Source organism: Pseudopipra pipra, chromosome 15 (assembly GCF_036250125.1).
Source record: "Pseudopipra pipra isolate bDixPip1 chromosome 15, bDixPip1.hap1, whole genome shotgun sequence".
Classification (NCBI taxonomy): Eukaryota; Metazoa; Chordata; class Aves; order Passeriformes; family Pipridae; genus Pseudopipra; species Pseudopipra pipra.
Genome location: NC_087563.1, coordinates 8,317,611 through 8,334,311, shown reverse-complemented (window position 1 = coordinate 8,334,311; position 16,701 = coordinate 8,317,611). Strand labels below are relative to the sequence as shown.

The 16,701-nt window shown below is 44.3% G+C and overlaps 1 protein-coding gene across 4 annotated transcripts in view; it reads right to left on the bottom strand.

The window, feature by feature from the left end:
* Nucleotides 1-332: 332 nt before the first annotated feature.
* PWWP2A (PWWP domain containing 2A) overlaps nucleotides 333-16,701 on the bottom strand; it is a 32,075-nt gene continuing 15,706 nt past the window's right edge. For 2 of the 4 annotated variants that reach the window (XM_064671692.1, XM_064671695.1), the window contains exon 3: nucleotides 6,169-8,816. Coding sequence is in view for 2 of the 4 variants with exons in the window: in XM_064671695.1 (XP_064527765.1) it covers nucleotides 8,803-8,816 (14 nt within the window). In the remaining 2 variants the exon portion in view is untranslated. Of the gene's footprint in view, nucleotides 376-991; nucleotides 1,073-6,168; nucleotides 8,817-16,701 lie in introns of those variants that run through there. The other 2 variants (XM_064671694.1, XM_064671693.1) reach the window with 2 other exon arrangements.

Sequence of the window (16,701 nt, the reverse complement as noted above, 5' to 3'; positions counted from 1 at the left end):
AGGTACCAACCCCAGTCCTGCATCACTGACTGAGCAGGGCAAGTCTGGGCCCTGGGTTTCATCCCCTACAACATCTGTACACACCTTTGGAACAAACAAAAATGGAACCACTTTGGAACTACCCTGGATGCTTCAAATTTTTTATATCTCGTTATGACCAATGAATTTCTATCTTTACCCACACTGTGTGTGCAGCTGTTACTCACCCCTGTGTGGCTGCTGTGCCAAGTTACAAGCTGGCTTTTAGCAACCTCCTGCTTCTCTTACAAACGAGTTCAGTGACAGATTCTGTTCCTTCCGTCCTGTTCCTGCTTCACTTTTTTAAAGGGCTGGAGGGCTGCAAATACCCCTTCTTGGCTGGAGGCTGGGCAACTTCTGGAAAATAAAAGCACAACAAAACTTTTGAAATTCCTACCTGCTATACAAACACAGCCTCAGTCAGTGCAACTTCCCTGCCTGACATGTCCCTGTAGTTTTGCAATGAAGCAGGATTGCAGCTAATTTGCTTCCACACTTGTGTTTGTAGTTAATTGGATTGTGTGAAAGACTCACTGGGAATTGGGCACATGGTTACTGAGGGCTCAAACCTCCAGGTCATCCCTGCTCAGTGCCACTCTCCAGCTGGACCAGAAACCTCTGACATGTTATCTACCACCACAGCAAGTTCTCCCCTAGGTAAAATTCCAGTTAATTGCCTGAAAGTCCTCTTGCATTGTCCAAATCCTGAACAAGTGCATGTATTTTGCTTTTGCTTTTTAAGGGTTTTTTTAATGTCTAAACTAGTCCTCACAGCTGCCTCCAGTAAGGTAATTGGTACTTCCTCCTGGTGCCACTGGCCACAACTCCAGCGCGGTGCCAGGGAGTTGTGAGTCGCACGTGTTGGACTTATAACCTCTAATAGGAAAAAAATGTTTTACGAAATGTAATCTTTTAAATATAAGCGCTCTTAAACCAACAAGTCCCTTGCTAATTTGTTCCAATAGTTACTCACCCTCATTGTAACCAGCATGTGCCTCTTTTCCACTTGGAGTTGTCCGTGCTCAGCTCCCGCTTTTGTTCCTTCTTCCTTTGCCTGCCAAATACAAAACCTTTTAGTACCCAGGCTCTTCCCCCTGAATGTGGTTGCATAGAAAAAAAGAAACCTGTTGGTCTTGTCCATGAGCTGAAGAGACAGGGTTGGTTTAAGTCTCTCCCTATAAAAAATTTTCTCCAGGATTTCCAGAATACTTGTGGCTCAGACCCTCCATTTTTGACAGGAGAACTGACACTGGGATTTGTCTTCCTTCTGCCCTGTGCAGAGGTTCTTATTCCTCTGTTTGTACCCTCAGAGACTGGCTTAACACTTTTGGCTGCAGATGGGCTGGAGTTTAGACCTCACAGAATCCCAGAATGATTTGGGTTGGAAGGGACATTGAGATCATCCTTTCCCATGCCCTGCCTTGGGCAGGGACACCTTCCACTAGACCAGGTTGCTCCAAGCCCTGTTCAACCTGGCCAAGAACAGCTAATTCTGGACTCTCTGAGAGTCCCAAGACCTGGCCCTCAGAGGAGCTGAACACCTGCAGTTCCCCCAGTCTCACCAAAGATTTGGGGGATTTAACATCTGTTAAAGAATTTAAAAAAAGGCCTCTCTCCAGTTCACATCTTACAGTCTGTCTCCCAAAACACCAGCCCCAAGTGAGGCAGCAGGAGGCCACAATCCAGCACTTGGGAAGAGGCCTGGGACTGACACTGCTGATCCCCTCCTGCCCACCAGGATCCAAAATCCCCCTCAGCTCATCCCATTGGGATATTTAGGATTTGACAGAGCACCAAGCTCTGAAGCTGAATCCTTCCCTCCTTGATTAGCACATTTCAGCACAAAATGTCCAGGAGATCTCCCTTCCTCTGATTAGCACAGACACAGCCAGGGAGAAAGGAGAAGCTGCTGGTCACCAGTTCCTAGGCTTTAATTAGCTGTGTTATTCCCAAGGGATTACTGTACCAGCCAAGCTCTGCTGCAGCCAAGAACCAATTATATCCAAGTGCCTCCTCTCTTTAACAGGGGGTAAAGATGCGTCGGGGCACATTTAATGTGCAGCATTAATACGTTGCTCTTTCACAAGCTTTCCCTGTTTGGAAGAATCCCAGCATTTTCTTGTTCAGCAACTTCATTCTTTCAAACCTGTGCAAGGCTGTAACTGCTGGGGAGTCCCTGCTGTCAGGGGGCCCTGGGCAGCCCTTGGCCGCTGAGGCACTGGGAGTTGTGGCATTAAGGCAGAGTCATCACCACCTACCCTGACAAAGACTAAAGGTCCTAAATCATCTGAAAACTAAAATAAACCACCTTTTTCCTGATTCTGCATGTTCAGTAGGAATCTCCCAGGTGGAAACCATCTGCAGCTCCAGCCTGGAGTCCCGAGAACTGTGTGTTTCTCGCCCACCAGTTCTGAAGAGGACAATTTACAAATCCAGCATTCCCTGAGCAGACACAGCAGAAATGGATTTGCCTTTCCCAGCCTGGCTGGGAGCAGTGGTCTGGTCCTGGCTCCCAGGACTGCCTGCCTGGCATCCATTGGCTCCAGGCAGTGACTTAGTGGGTGCTGGTCTCTGGGAGCACAAGTGGAGTCCCCACAGTGGCCCAGGAACCTGACCCCCCCCAGTCACAGCACAGGAGCCTGGCAGGATCCAGGCATGAGCTGTGCCTGTTCCTCTGGGATAAGGACACACTGGCCACAGGATTTTCTGTTTCTACCTCTGGTGTGTGAACTGCAGCCTGTTCCTGGCAGAGCCCTGAGCGTGGCTGGTGCTCCTGGACAACACCCTCCCCGCAGACACATCAGGGAAGAGCGAGGTCAGGAAGAGAGATGTCAGGAAGAGGGGGGAAGTGTTGTTATCTAGTCTGAGCAGTGGCTGCTGGAATAGCTTCCTAAATGTATTCCTGAGTGCTGCTGGCAAGTGCCCAGCCATGCAGCAGGTCCCTGGAGAGGTGGGGGGGCTGGGAGCTCAGCTCACCTAATTGCATTTGTCATATTTCCATGAGCTTGTTTGGCTGTGACCCTCCATCGTGGGGCTGTTCTCTGTCTGAGGAAGGAAGCATTGCAGTATTTGGGAACTTTGGGAAAGGAGGAGGCTAGAAGCTCACAGATTTACTGCTTATGGCTCCAGCCCTGACCTGTGCTTGAAGTGACAGTTCTTGCTGTGGCCCAAAGCACATGTCCCTGCTCCAAGCTGGAATGCAGCTGGGGCCATGGAACCTGCAGCCAGCAGCAGGTTTTCTAAGCCAAGATGCAGCTGATGGCTCCTGATTTGATTTTGCAGTGTTAATGCAGAGGAGGGTGAGGTCTGGCCACCCCAGTCCTACTCTCACAGCCCATCTCTAGTATTGTCTTTTTAAAGGCAAACAGAGCAAAGTGAGTGTATCAGAAGGATTATCCACATCAATCTGAGTAGTACTAGTATTTCTGGGATCTTATCCTTAGCGTGGTCCAGTATCATCCCTGTACACACTGGAGCCCCCAGCCCCTTCCTCTCACAGCTCAGTGCCTTCAGTGTTTGGCTGAGCCCTCCAGCAGGCACAGCCTCACTTTAATATTTAATGACCAAGACAACCACAGTTGCAAATTCCATTCCCTAAGCTCAGCTGAAAGTCTGGATTTCAAAATTAGAACTACCCCTCCTGGGGCATGAAATATTTACCCCAAATTCAGCACAAGCCAAAAATATCTGCAGGGGTGTCCAATCTGTCCCACATGGAGCACCCACGGCTTGTGCTCCAAACCCAACAAGGCAGGAAGAACAAAGAGCACAGAAGAAAAGCAGAACCATGAAAACCAGGTACAGAATATGAATAAAACCCACTGTATGAACCAGCAAACAACAAGATCCTTTTCCTACTGCCACCCTGCACTCCCTGCAGAACACGTGGCCTCTGCGTTCCCGGGTCCGACAGGGAGAACAACAAATCCACTGCAACAACCTGAGCAAGGACCAAGGACGAGTGAGGAAGAGAAGAGAAATTATGGCAGCGAGTGGTGGTTGATGCCAAGGCCACATGCACAGGGTTTGTTTCTGCCCTGGCCCCTCCCTGTGCTTGGCCCTGGCACTGCTTCACTTGGAGCAGAGGGACGAGCTCTTCCCAAAACCCTCAGGGTCTCTGAGCACATGGGTGCTCCTCACAGGGCTCAACCACAGCTCACACATCGAAGAACCATCCCAGGCAGGGGCATTCCCAGCTTTCCATAAAGTGCTAAAGCAGGAGAAGGGCCTCTCCATGCAAACCTCAGCAGCCCCTGACACTTTCGGCAGTCTTGGAGGACACGTGAGGCGGGAGATGATCCCAGGGAGCACAGAGGGAATGGGGGAGTCCCTTCTGTGATTCCCTCAACCACAGCTGAGGCCTCAGGCCCAGCAGCCTCACACATAATGCCTCAAAATAACAAGTGTGACAGTGCCTGAATTCACATCTCTGTCACTGACCCAAAATTTCCTTCAGAAATGGGCCTGTTGGTCTCCCCTCAAAAGATCTAAACTCTCCATACCCATCCCTCACACTTCAGCTGGGAATCTCTCCAAACCTCCCCCGCCAGAGCTGCTCCAGGCACTTTTGCCCTCATTAAGTGTCACCCTTTTGATGCTCCAGGGCAGCAGCGAACACCATTAGCAGGGTATTGTGTGGGCTTGGCTTCACCACTGAAGGCTGGGTCACCTTTATCCTTTTGCCACTGAACCACTGGAGAGAAGATTAATCCAGGGAGTAATTGCAGAGCTCTGAAATCTGCCTGGCCAACCTCTCCTGGGCTCCCCAGCAAACCCAGCAGCCTCCACTGCTGCCAACACCAGTCACAAAGGAAAAGCCATTAGTGAGCAATTACACTGCAGCAGGATTTCCCCTCCACCACAGCCTAATGAGGATCACCAATTCAAGAGGAACTGCTGCAAGGATGAATGAATAATGAGAGAAAAGGGATGGGAGTTTCTGTAACCCCAACAGAATAAGAAACAACCCTGTGAAGGAAAAGAAAAACATATGCTGGAGCTCTGCTCCGAGCTACGGCCAGATGTGGGTGTTTTTCACAGTGACAGGAGGCACCAGTGGGTTTCAAATGCATCCCAGAGGCCCAGAGCCAAGCCAAGTCCCTACAGGCACTGTCCTCCTACACCAGCACTTCACTCCAGATGTTAATTCGATTTGGGGGGAAAACTTCTGACTATTGACAACAGGTCACTGCAACAAAACACCTCCCAGCAGGGTCAGTGCTCTGTGTCACCCACAGCTCCTGGCAGGCTGTGCCAGAAAGAAATTGCTTCCTTGACATAAGAACAGCCTAAAAACCAAGTCTACTCAAGCAGTGTATTTCTTGTTTAACCCAGGAGCTCAACTCAAATTATATTGTCTTTCTTTACAGTAACAAAAATGCAAGTGGAAAAAATGTATAAATGCTGCCTTCTATTTAATAGGAGGGTAGAATTCTACAAAGTCAGACATTTAATAGAATCATGGAATCACTACAACTGGAAAAGACCTTTAGGATCATCAAGTCCAACCATCAACCCAACACTATCAGATATTTTGAAGAAATACTTGCTGGTGTGTCCCTCCTTTGGCCGCAGTGCCGAGATGGAGCTCTGGAACAGGAATTACCTGCTCCAGCACCACCTGCTCCAGGGCAGCACGGCAGAGAAACACAGCTCAGGGCAAGGCAATTCCTCCCTGGATGGAGAAATACCCTGTTACACTTACCTCAGAAGGCCAGGCTTGTCTGAAACTGAGAGTAATCCATAAAAATCAGCCCAAGGACCGCGTGTGCCAGGGCAGGAACCCCTTCTCATGGCATCCCCCTCCTCCTCCACCTGGGACGTGACCTGGGGTGCACCTTGGTCACAGCCATGGAACAGAGCCAGCAGGGCTTCTCTGGATCTGTCTTTACCACATACAATCATCTTTTCTTGCTAAGTACAATTTTTTCTATGGCTTGTGGGAATCTTCCAATTGGCTGAGCATGACTTGGAATCTTTTAGCCACTGTGGTCAAAGGAGACTTGTCCACATGATGGACTTTCAGCATGGACCAGCAACCTCAGTTTAATCATCATTTAATCCAGAAAAACCACTTTTAACATAAATCAAAGGCTTTAGGGTCAATGACTAATAAAGCAAGAAAGTTAAGACATCAAAACATTATTTCCCTTTAAAAGAGCACTGAAAAAAATCAAGGCTTTATTTGAATAAATGTTACACAACATTCTTTATCATTTACTTCTCAGCAAACCTTAAAGGGTGAATCATATTTTCCTCATTCAAGTCTACAAAATGAAAGAGGCATAGTGACCATTCAATATACAGACAAGAAGGTAGCACGGAGCAAAGCTTAAATATTAAGCAACTAAAGCAAAAAAGTGAAAAGCAATACATTACTGTAATTCTCTATCATTAGAATATCCCTGACAATTTCATTTCCAAATGAAAATCTGGTTTCAAACGCAATGGCTGCGATTCTTGCTGTGAAAACCAACGCAGACACATCAGCTACCTTGTCTATTTGATGCTATTTCTATATACCCATATTCTCCAATGCAGACCTGCATCTCTCTCAAGTGAATTTCTTCTATTTCAGCTGCTGTGCCCAAGTGCTCCCGGAGGGGAGGAAACGAGAGCCCTGGTGAGATCAGGTGTCACACAGACAGGCACTACTGGCTTCCACTTACAACACCAATCACTTCTCCGTCCAATGTGCAATACCCCTGCTGGGACAGTCCTGGGCCTTTTTCCTGAGCAGAAACTGGTTTGTGCCATGTTTGGTGGCTTCTTTTCTGTTTGGTTTTTGTGGGGGTGGGTGAAAATGTACTTGATTAGGCCAAGGCCCCCTTTCCTTGTCAATCCAATCAGGGTTGGGTCTCTGGAGGTGAAAGGCTGGCACATACCTGGCACCAAATCTCCCGTTTCCTCATGTCACATGTCTTATTTTTTCGGCTGTAGCCAAATCTCAGGCCTTGAACAGGAACAGAACCTGATCCTCTTCAACTGGTAAAAAGGAAAAGTACTGTAGGAGAAACATTCACCTCAAATTAAAAAACAAATTTATGGTTTATGATGAAATTATTATGAAAAATGGTACACTTTGAACCTACTGTACAGCACTATGCAGCCAGTTTTTAAGAAGTAGGTAGTGAGTACCCAATTTCTGGATTTGTAAATAAAGAATTTACCTCTGAAAAGCAGAAACTGAACCAGCTTGAGGCAAGAGCTGACACACACTCGGTGTGTGGATCCCTGCTGGGCCTGCCGGGGATTTGGGTGCCTGTCCCAGCCTCTCACTTCCCCCTCTCTGATTGTTTAACAAGTATAAACCTGTTGCCAATGATAGAGTTATCCTAACTTCAAATTCCATGTGATTAATTCAGGCTCCAGACACAAAGAAACTGTCTTTGTGCTGACCCAGAGGCCTCTCAAAAAGGTCTCTCTGGTTTTAAACGATCAAGACAAAGACACTTTATTTTCTCCAATTGAATCAGGATATTAGTAAGGAGGAAAAGAGTTTACTACAAGTCTTTTCATCTCTATAGAAACAAAAATTTGACTTTTAGTAGATTATGTGCACATTTTCATTTCTTCAAAACAAATATTTTCCCAGGTTACACAATAAACCCCCTGCTAAGAACTTTAAAGAAATGATTCTGCCGAGACAGTGTGCACACAATGGAAATAATTAGTGACAAATAAATTAATATTTAATAACTCAAGATTTCAGCAGCGTGTCCAGCATTCCCAAGCTCCACTGAAGTAAGCCTTACCAAAGACATTTGGGGGAGGGGAATAAAATGGATAAAACCCACTGGGTTTCTTTTTTTTGATTTACAGCTTTTCAAAGAAGTCAACGCAACTCAGATCAACAACCATCAGAAACACTAATAAAACCTTTGCTCTCTACTAGTTACCTATCTGAAAAATATTTATGTCAAAAGGAAAAAATAACCCATGATCTGAAATAGAAATGCCATCCCATTTAATCACTCTCCATTCATTTTTCCCATCCTGTTTTAGGATTATAGGCTGCTCTCTGCCTCGTAGCCCCTCTCAACATTATTCCACAATCCTCAATTCCCTAAGTGTTAAAATAGCATAAATAAAATGCAACCATATTCACACAAAAGGAGCTTTCCCATAAAACAGAGATCCATGGAGTTTGTGGTCACTGTCCTTTCCATCAGCTCTATGGGAAATGTTGGTCTCAAATAGCAGGACTGTTCATATTTCACAATACAACTGGGTTTGGACATGCTTTGATCACAGATCACAGCTCTGCTAACACCTGCACTAAATACTAACTAAGCCTCAGAGAATGGAAAATTGCAATGCTAAAGTCAAGAATTAAAAGAAAAAAGTTCAAAAGTTACAGTCAACTTCCCAGGCAATTGGCTCCGTCACTGGCACCTCTCAAAACATACAAACGTGACTGTCACATTACAAAAACCCCAGTTATCTGCAGTGAGTCTTCATACTAAGAATTCAAGTGGTTCCTTGCATGTAAGTGTCATATAGTCTTTAATAATTTCATGCGTCATTTATTGCAAAAAAGTTTTATAAAATATTTCCTAACATCTTTTTAAACTTTAAGGAAAATGTACATTAGGTACAGGTGCCCTAACAGGGTATGAGGGGAAGCTTTAACATCTTTACCCCCTTTCCCCTTCAAAAAATGTTTACTACTTGGTGAAGATTTCAGAGGAAAAATAGGACAACTCAGTCTCAGATTTCTTTCAGTCCTGATGAGCTGGTGCTCTTCGTGGCAGTGTAGTGAGGTTCCATAAAAACAGCGGATGATTAGTGTCTCTGAGCTGAAAAGGGGAGAGAAAGGGAAAATGGTTAAATGTCTTCCAGTACATATTGCAAAAGTAGGTAAAGCAAAATCTGAGGTGGCCAGAAAAGCTACTGGTTCACCTGCTTTGTGCATTGTGTGCAGAAGACAAAAAAATAGATTTACATTATCACCAGACATACACAAGTGAACAAACTCCTCCGTTGGCCGGAGTTTGGGGGGAGCGACTGTACCAATCTGTGTTAAATCTCACCCCGTTTCAGCATCCAGAGAGAATTCCAATTGTAAAGACATTTAAAGACAGCTCAGGAGGGAAGGAGATTAGTTCACCAAATCTATACATTGATGTTTAGTTCACAACACAAGGCTAAACCTGACTCTGCAGTGCCCTGCCAGACCCAAGTGTGTGTGGGAGCACTGAAGTATAAACCTGATAACAGTGTTTCTTTTCCATGATTGCTTATGTTTTCCCATTTACTCCACAGAACTGGAATAAATGATGACAAAGCAGATGGGAACAGTCCAATTATCATGTACTGCATGAGACCACCACCAGTCAGCCACCACTTCTTACTGGGAGAGTGGTGAGCCCCTGGCACAGGTTACCCAGAGAAGCTGTGGCTGCCCCATCCCTGGAAGTGTCCAAGGCCAGGTTAGGTGGGGCTTGGAGCAACCTGGGATAGTGGAAGGTGTCCCTGGTCATGGTAGGGGGGTAGAGCAATATGGGCTTTAAGGTCCTTCCCAATCCAAACCATTCTGATTTTATGAAGATTATACTCCTCAGATATAATAACTAAAAACCAAGCTGCCCGTGTGCAGTTTCGTGTCTTGTTCTCCTGGTATTGTGGAGGGACATTTCTTACCCTGGAGATATTCCTGGTGGGAACCACATGGAGCAGGGACTGGCAACCCAGAGACCAATAGGTACAAAGAGCAGAATTGCCACAAAAGCTGGAGAGTCCCTGAGTCCTCACAGACTGTGCTGCTGCATTTGCAAAGCTGCTGGTGTCAGCTCAGGATCTGTGTCACTAAATTCCCTGACCCTTGTGAATGCAGCACATTGTTTTATCAATCAATCAGTGGGGTCATTCACTCTCCATCATGTAATCCTGGGTTTGTAGGGCAGTGACAGCTAAGCCTGACTCTGAGGGCACAGTTCTGCTGTGATGTACAATGAGCTCACAGCAGTCTGGACCCTGGTTTGAAGCAGTGTCATTCAATTGCTGGAGACAGAATCACAGAATCATTTACGTTGGAAAAGACCTCCAAGATCAGAGTCCAACCTGTGCCTGATCCCCACCTTTTCAACCAGATCAGAGCACTGAGTGCCACGTCCAGTCGTTCCTTGAACACCTCCAGGGATGGGGACTCCACCACCTCCCTGGGCAGCCACTTCCAATGCCTGACAACCCTTTCCATGAAGAAATTCTTCCTGATGTCCAGCCTGAACCTGCCCTGTCACAGCTTGAGGCTATTTCCTCTTGTCCAGTTCCTTGTTCCCTGGGAGTAGAGTTCGACCCCCAGCTGGCTCCACCCTCCTGTCAGGAGGTTGGAAAAGAATGAGAATGCCCCTCCTGAGCCTCCTTTTCTCCAGGCTGAGCCCCCTCAGCTCCCTCATAGGACTGACTCTCCAGACTCTTCCCTATGGAATCATCATAAGAAGAACCTTCAGGAACGGAGGCAAAAATATGTGTGTCAGGACAAGCCCCGACATGACTTACAGCCTTTCCCTGGCGATGTCCCACTGAACTCATTTCACAGCCACCTCCCTGGGAGCCAGCACTGGAACTGGGATTCTGATTTTTTAATGTGAAAATTTTCTCAGTCCTGTGTATCTACTGCTGTCCAAAGAGAAGAACTGTCTTTGAAAGTATCAGTTTTTCTCTCCAAAGGAAAAGCAGAAGGACAACAGGCAGTCCTGAAGAGGGAGAAAGCGCAGCCCAGAGGGACAAGGGAAGCAAAAATAGCAGCACGACCCCATCACATCCTGTGAGGAAAACAGAGCTGACAGCCATGAGCCCAATTTAAATAGTTACAGTAACACCTATGTATCTTTCTATGGAACTAATGCTGTGTTTGCATCAAAACTATGGAACAGAAGAAGCACCAACTGCTATTTCAGTGCTACAGATTCCATTTGTAACCAGTGGAGAGGAGTTAAACCAGGCTTCTCTTTCAGATAATGAGCTACTAAAAGCAACCAGAACTGTTGCATTCTTTTGCAGCCCCAGACAACCTTCAACAGCCTCAACTACAAGGAAAACCAAGAGCAGCAACACATTCTTCTGTGTACATGCCCAATTCCCTGAAATATAAATATATAACACAGCACCAAGAATTTCTAAAATGTGGCCAAACCCAGGGTTTTTTTCATATAAATGTATCAGAAGAGATTATCCCTAAATTCCTCAACATTTGAGAAATCTCAAGGAAAAAAGTTTGGGGTTTTTTTTCATTAACTAAACTTCTAACTAAACTAACTAAAATTCTTTGAAAAAATCCAGTTTTCATGGATTTAGTTCTTTTTCACCAGAGCTACTAATTACCAAAACTGGCACCACATGCTTTAAAGTCCTGAACCACTGCAGAGGTACAATTAAAGAAGAGTGTTTCCTAAAGCCAAACAAACCTCCTACATGTTGCTATATAAAAAATGATGCAAAATTAGCACTTGAGTAAATATTTGCTCAGAACTGTATCTCCTCACTTTGCTGACAAAGCCAGTACCCTCTTTCCCTTTTTTGCACATGTTAAAAGAAGGCAAGGACAATTCTGTCACCTGAATTGTGCTGTGCTTTATTACAGAATCTCTTAGTACTGGTAACAAGCTTGTGAGCACCAGTTTGCCTTCCAAATCACAGATCCACAGCACAAGCCTGGCATGTATGAGGATATTTCCTATTCATATTGTATATTTGACATCAAAACTATCACTAAACAAATATGAAAACTGACTTAGATCTATTTCTTTAAAAAAACAACCTAATTTAAGGTTGCTCTGTTATGTAAATTCCATCATCCAAGCATGAGTTTGCACAGAGGCCCCTGGCAGGAGGTGCAGTGCACGTTCCCTGCACGGGGGAAGCTCAGACTCCAATTTACATTACACCAAGTGTGATTCCTGCAGGACTGTGATCAGGACAGGGCACAATCCTTCATTATAGGCATAATTCTACAAAGATTCTGGTTTTCCAAAACCAGGATTGCTAATAACAAAATTACATGGTCACACAGATCGTTTGTTTTCTCCCATTCCGAGATGCTGGCTGCATTTAGCCTGTTCCTGACAGAGCTTAGCCTGATCCATTGTTTTTGAAAATCTGGAATTACAGAAACAGCACTCAGGGTTTCACTACAACAAATGCAATAAATATTCAGTGCTTAATTTTAACTCCCTGACTTATTTTTAGTAATATTTCCCATTCCAGCTGCGACTCACCAGAAGTGTGTTTTCCCTCTGCACTGATCCCACAGGTATTTACACACCTGGAATATTCTCAGTTCCCAGCATCCCCTCTTCCTCCTCTGGATTGAGAAATGAAATCACTGGTATAGAAACTGAGTTACAGTTGTTCAAAATATGTTTGGTCCTGATTTGGGAAATAACTTGTCAAACACAGCCCAAATAAATCCCACGGATCCGTTTTGTCTTCACGCACTGAACGAGCAAAGCCCGAATTTAAACTTGCTCCAGGGGATCCTGATTTGTTCCCTGAGCCAACTCCTACCTGCAGACTGCTGTTAACATTATCCCCTCGGGCCATGGCAGGAAGTGAAGATCAAAGATGACACATCCCATCAGCACAAGCACAGAAGTCACAGTTCCCAGCTCTGGGTAGGTTATTCCACACTCACGACCGTCTCTTGCTCCCATTTGCCTCTCTCTTGGATGTGCTCAGGTCTTCTAAGTATGAAAGCCCTGAGCTATCAAAAACCATCCATTTTCCAGCTCCTGCTATTCCTACCCCACACCAAGAACACCAATTGCTTTTTCTTGGGGAAGACATGGAGCTGTGGATCCGAGTTCCCTTCAGTAATTAGTACCTGACACTAAGGTGCCAGTGCTGCTCCAGGGAGTTATCCCAAACTGCCCAATCTGGGAGCAACAACAAAGCTGTGCAGGGAAAAAGCACAACAAGCCAGTCATCAATTCACTGTCACCACAGCCATGCCTGGGAACTGCTATTTTGCCTTGTGTTCACACAGGGGCAGTTTTGTCACAGTTAAATTTAAGGAAAAAAAATCATAAATTAATTTAAATTACAGTCTGAATTGGTATCCACATCCCAGGTAATACAGGAGACTGAAATGTATGAGTACATCATAGGAAACTATAACCTGCTATCAGGATCTAACAATTAAAACCCAATATTTAGAGATAATTCTGACTAAGGGAGGAATTGCTTCTGTTTGGTAAAACTTATTTACAATACCATGAACAGTTCTTGCCACTGAGGTCAGAAACAGCTGAGTTCAGACTAGAACAAGTGCCTAGAAATGCCAGGAGGATGAGCAGGGAAAAGCCACTTTACAGAGGGATCTTATTTATCTAAACAGCCACACTGACAGGGTGACACTGTGGGAGGGATCTATTTAAACTAAAATACAAAGATGTAACAAGGAACAGCAGCTGAGGGAGTTTAAATATTCACCATGAATTTGCCATCATAATTGTTAAGGACATGGATCATAATAGAGGTTCTTTCCTTTAGGGATTAAGAATAATTTGAAGGTGGGTATTACATTCCCATCTCACAAGCCTGGATCTCATGGATCTTTAGGTGACTTGCAGCTACAGAAGTTCCCAGTGTTACAGGCCTGTCCTGATGTTAAAGGCCTGTGATCCCTGACCACTCCAGCCATTTCAGAAGCTTTGTTAGTTATGTAAAACTTTCCTTTTTTCAGTGGTCATAGCCATTTTACCAAATGGATTATGACACAACGCACTGCCATCCCTTTAATCATGAGCTCACTCCACTTACCTTCCAGCTCAGTCTGTACCTACAGATCAGTGTAGTGATCCCACTGCACTGACTGAATTTGATCATTCCTGTAGGCATTTATTGGAACACAATTATAATGAAAAAGATGGACTGAAATAGCCTTTCTCTGATTTTCAGTCTCCCCCTTTCCAGAAGTCCTCAGCCAAGGAGGCAGCTATATTTTTTCACAGTACTTCACAGAACAGGCATAAGGACAGATGATAATACTGAGAAGCAGGTACTGAGACTTATTTTCCAAAATTCATGTTCTTATTCTGCTCTGACAGCTTAGAGGACACGAATGGAAATCAGTTTCAGGATTTAAGAGAGTTAACTAGAACCAAGCCTAAGGCTAGCAATGCAAAAAAGCAACCCTTACCTCTTCCTCGCTTGTGCTATTCTTAATCCTAATCACATTTAGAAACTACTTGGAAAAAAATGTTTTACAACATACTCTGAAAAAAAAAAAAAAAGCCTTTTCAGCCTTGCACAGACCTAAATCACCCCCAATAAACCTCCCTCCCGGGGAGGGAGTTGGTGGTTCTGTAGGTTTCAAACTAAACATCATCAGAGATGATTATCTCGCTGAAGTGTTGACATAAAATTACAACTCCAATTAGAAAAATAACAAATATTTGTTCGATTTCCTGCATGACTCCACTTCAGAGACATACAAACATCTCCCATTGCTTCCAGCTTCACTCCTGAAGCACTCACACCTTCAAACACTCCTGGGAAAGGAAATCTGTCTAAGTTTCAAAATAACTACTCTCTCCCAAAGCATTTTAACTGAAGCTAAAGATCCTCAGAAGAACAGAACTCTTGTACTAGGAACTCATCACCCCCTGTCATATTTTCCCCCTAAATTGAAAGGCCATACATATTCAACAGCTCCACTGAGGAATTTCATTAAGTCAAAAAGGCATCATGTGCAATTTATTCTATTAAGCTGATAGAAAAGTAACAGTCGCCCTTTCCACTGCTGTTTGCCTTCTGAAGGCAGAGTCATGGAATCATTTAGATTGGAAAAGACCTCCAAGATCATCAAGTCCAACCTGTGACTGATCCCCACCTTGTCAACCAGAGCAGAGCACTGAGTGCCACATCCAGTTGTTCCCTGAACACCTCCAGGGATGGGGACTTCACCACCTTCCTGGGCAGCCCCTTTCAATACCTGACCACCTTTTCCATGAGGAAATTCTTCCTGATGTTCAGCCTGAACCTCTCCAGCACAGGGCAGCTCCTGGCAGGAATTATGGATAAGTTATTGCTAAGTCACTTAAAGCATCACTCCAACTCAGAACTGTGTCCCAGCTCCAGGAGCAGTATTCCACAGTGGGCACTGCTTTGAGCACACAGGCACATAAAAGCAGGGGGTTTTTTTCCCACAGTTTGTAGCTAAACCAGCATGTTTTGTCTAAGCCTTCAAGGCTCCATCTCACCTGCCACAACCACAGTCACAAACTGCAACCAGGCTTTACATTAAACCCAACACCTCAACCCCTGGAAACTCTGTTACCTCACAGGATTTGCTAATTCGGAGTGAGAGGAAAATCATGGATGAGTATGAAGAGGATATTTTCAACCTAACGTAACATGATGTTGTAAAAAAAGGTAATTTTTTTCAACAAAACAAATCTATTTTTTTTGATACCTGTTAAGTCTGAAGCGACACAGCACGTTCCCTATAAAACTTAAGACTACTTAAAACTGATCAAGCACAAATCAAAGCTGACTCTTTAAATGCCTTTCATAAACAGTTCTTTTGAACACGAAACAATCTAAAGAAAGCCCTCTCATGCCTATTGCTACCCCAGTGAACACCTGAGCAAACTTTGCCTATGTAAGCTCTTAGCGCTATTCTAATTTTATATAAATTAAGAGGTAAGAGTACAAAGCTTCCAGGTCTTCTAAAGAAAAAATAACAATATCAATATTGATTTCACCACTACTTGGCTCAGAACAGCTAAATTAAAACCAGTTCACTTGAGCTTCTAAACCTCAAGGAACTGGTGTAGACATCTGACCCACCTTGCATGGGCTCTTGATCCAAAAAGCAGTTTGCTTTAAAAACAAAATACGGCTTCTTTACTTAAATAAACTGTTTCTGTTTGCAGGAGAGAATACATAAAAGTGAAACAGATCTTTTTTTTCCAATTTTTTTTTTGACATTATGAAATTTATTGTGTGTTTATCACATTCAAAAAGCATTGACCAGTGGGGTTTTTTGGGAACTGTTAGAATGCCAAGGTAGATTTGGAAGCTTAATTAGTACCTAATGACTGTCACCTTGAGGAAAATTTGAACAGTCATGAGTTTAACACTTTAGACTTCCAATAGTTCTATGGGCACAAAAGAATAATTAAAAAAGGTAAAAAGAAAATGAATAATTTGGGAAGACCAGACAGTATCATTAACATATGAAATTAAAAATGTTTAAGGGTTTGATGATTAAATCCTTACCCCCATTTTCATGTCCATTTAAAATCTAATTTCAGCCTAAGCTTAAATTTTTACATCTGTCATGATTGCCTACATGGGCAGTTATGGAAAAACCAGGATGAAAACTGCTTTGGGATGAAGGGTGGGAGATTCTTTAGGAGGCTGAGGCAGGAGTGGGTTGGAGGAGAGACAGGAATTCACATGGTCAGATAAGGACCAGAACTCAAAGAAAAAAAAAAAGTCAAGTCAGTTGCATGAAAATGCCCCAATATCGAGCAAAAAACATGCAAGAAAAGCTGAGGTGGCCGTGGAGAGTGGGTCTGACTGGGCTGGAAAGATGGAAAACTGAAAACACTTCCCCACTGTACGAGTGACCTTATCCACAGTCTCTGTCCAAACAAACGGACCAAAAGCTAATTAAGGGAGAAATTTGATAAACTTTACAGAAAGCCCTCTGCAGAGCTGGTTCTGAAACAATAG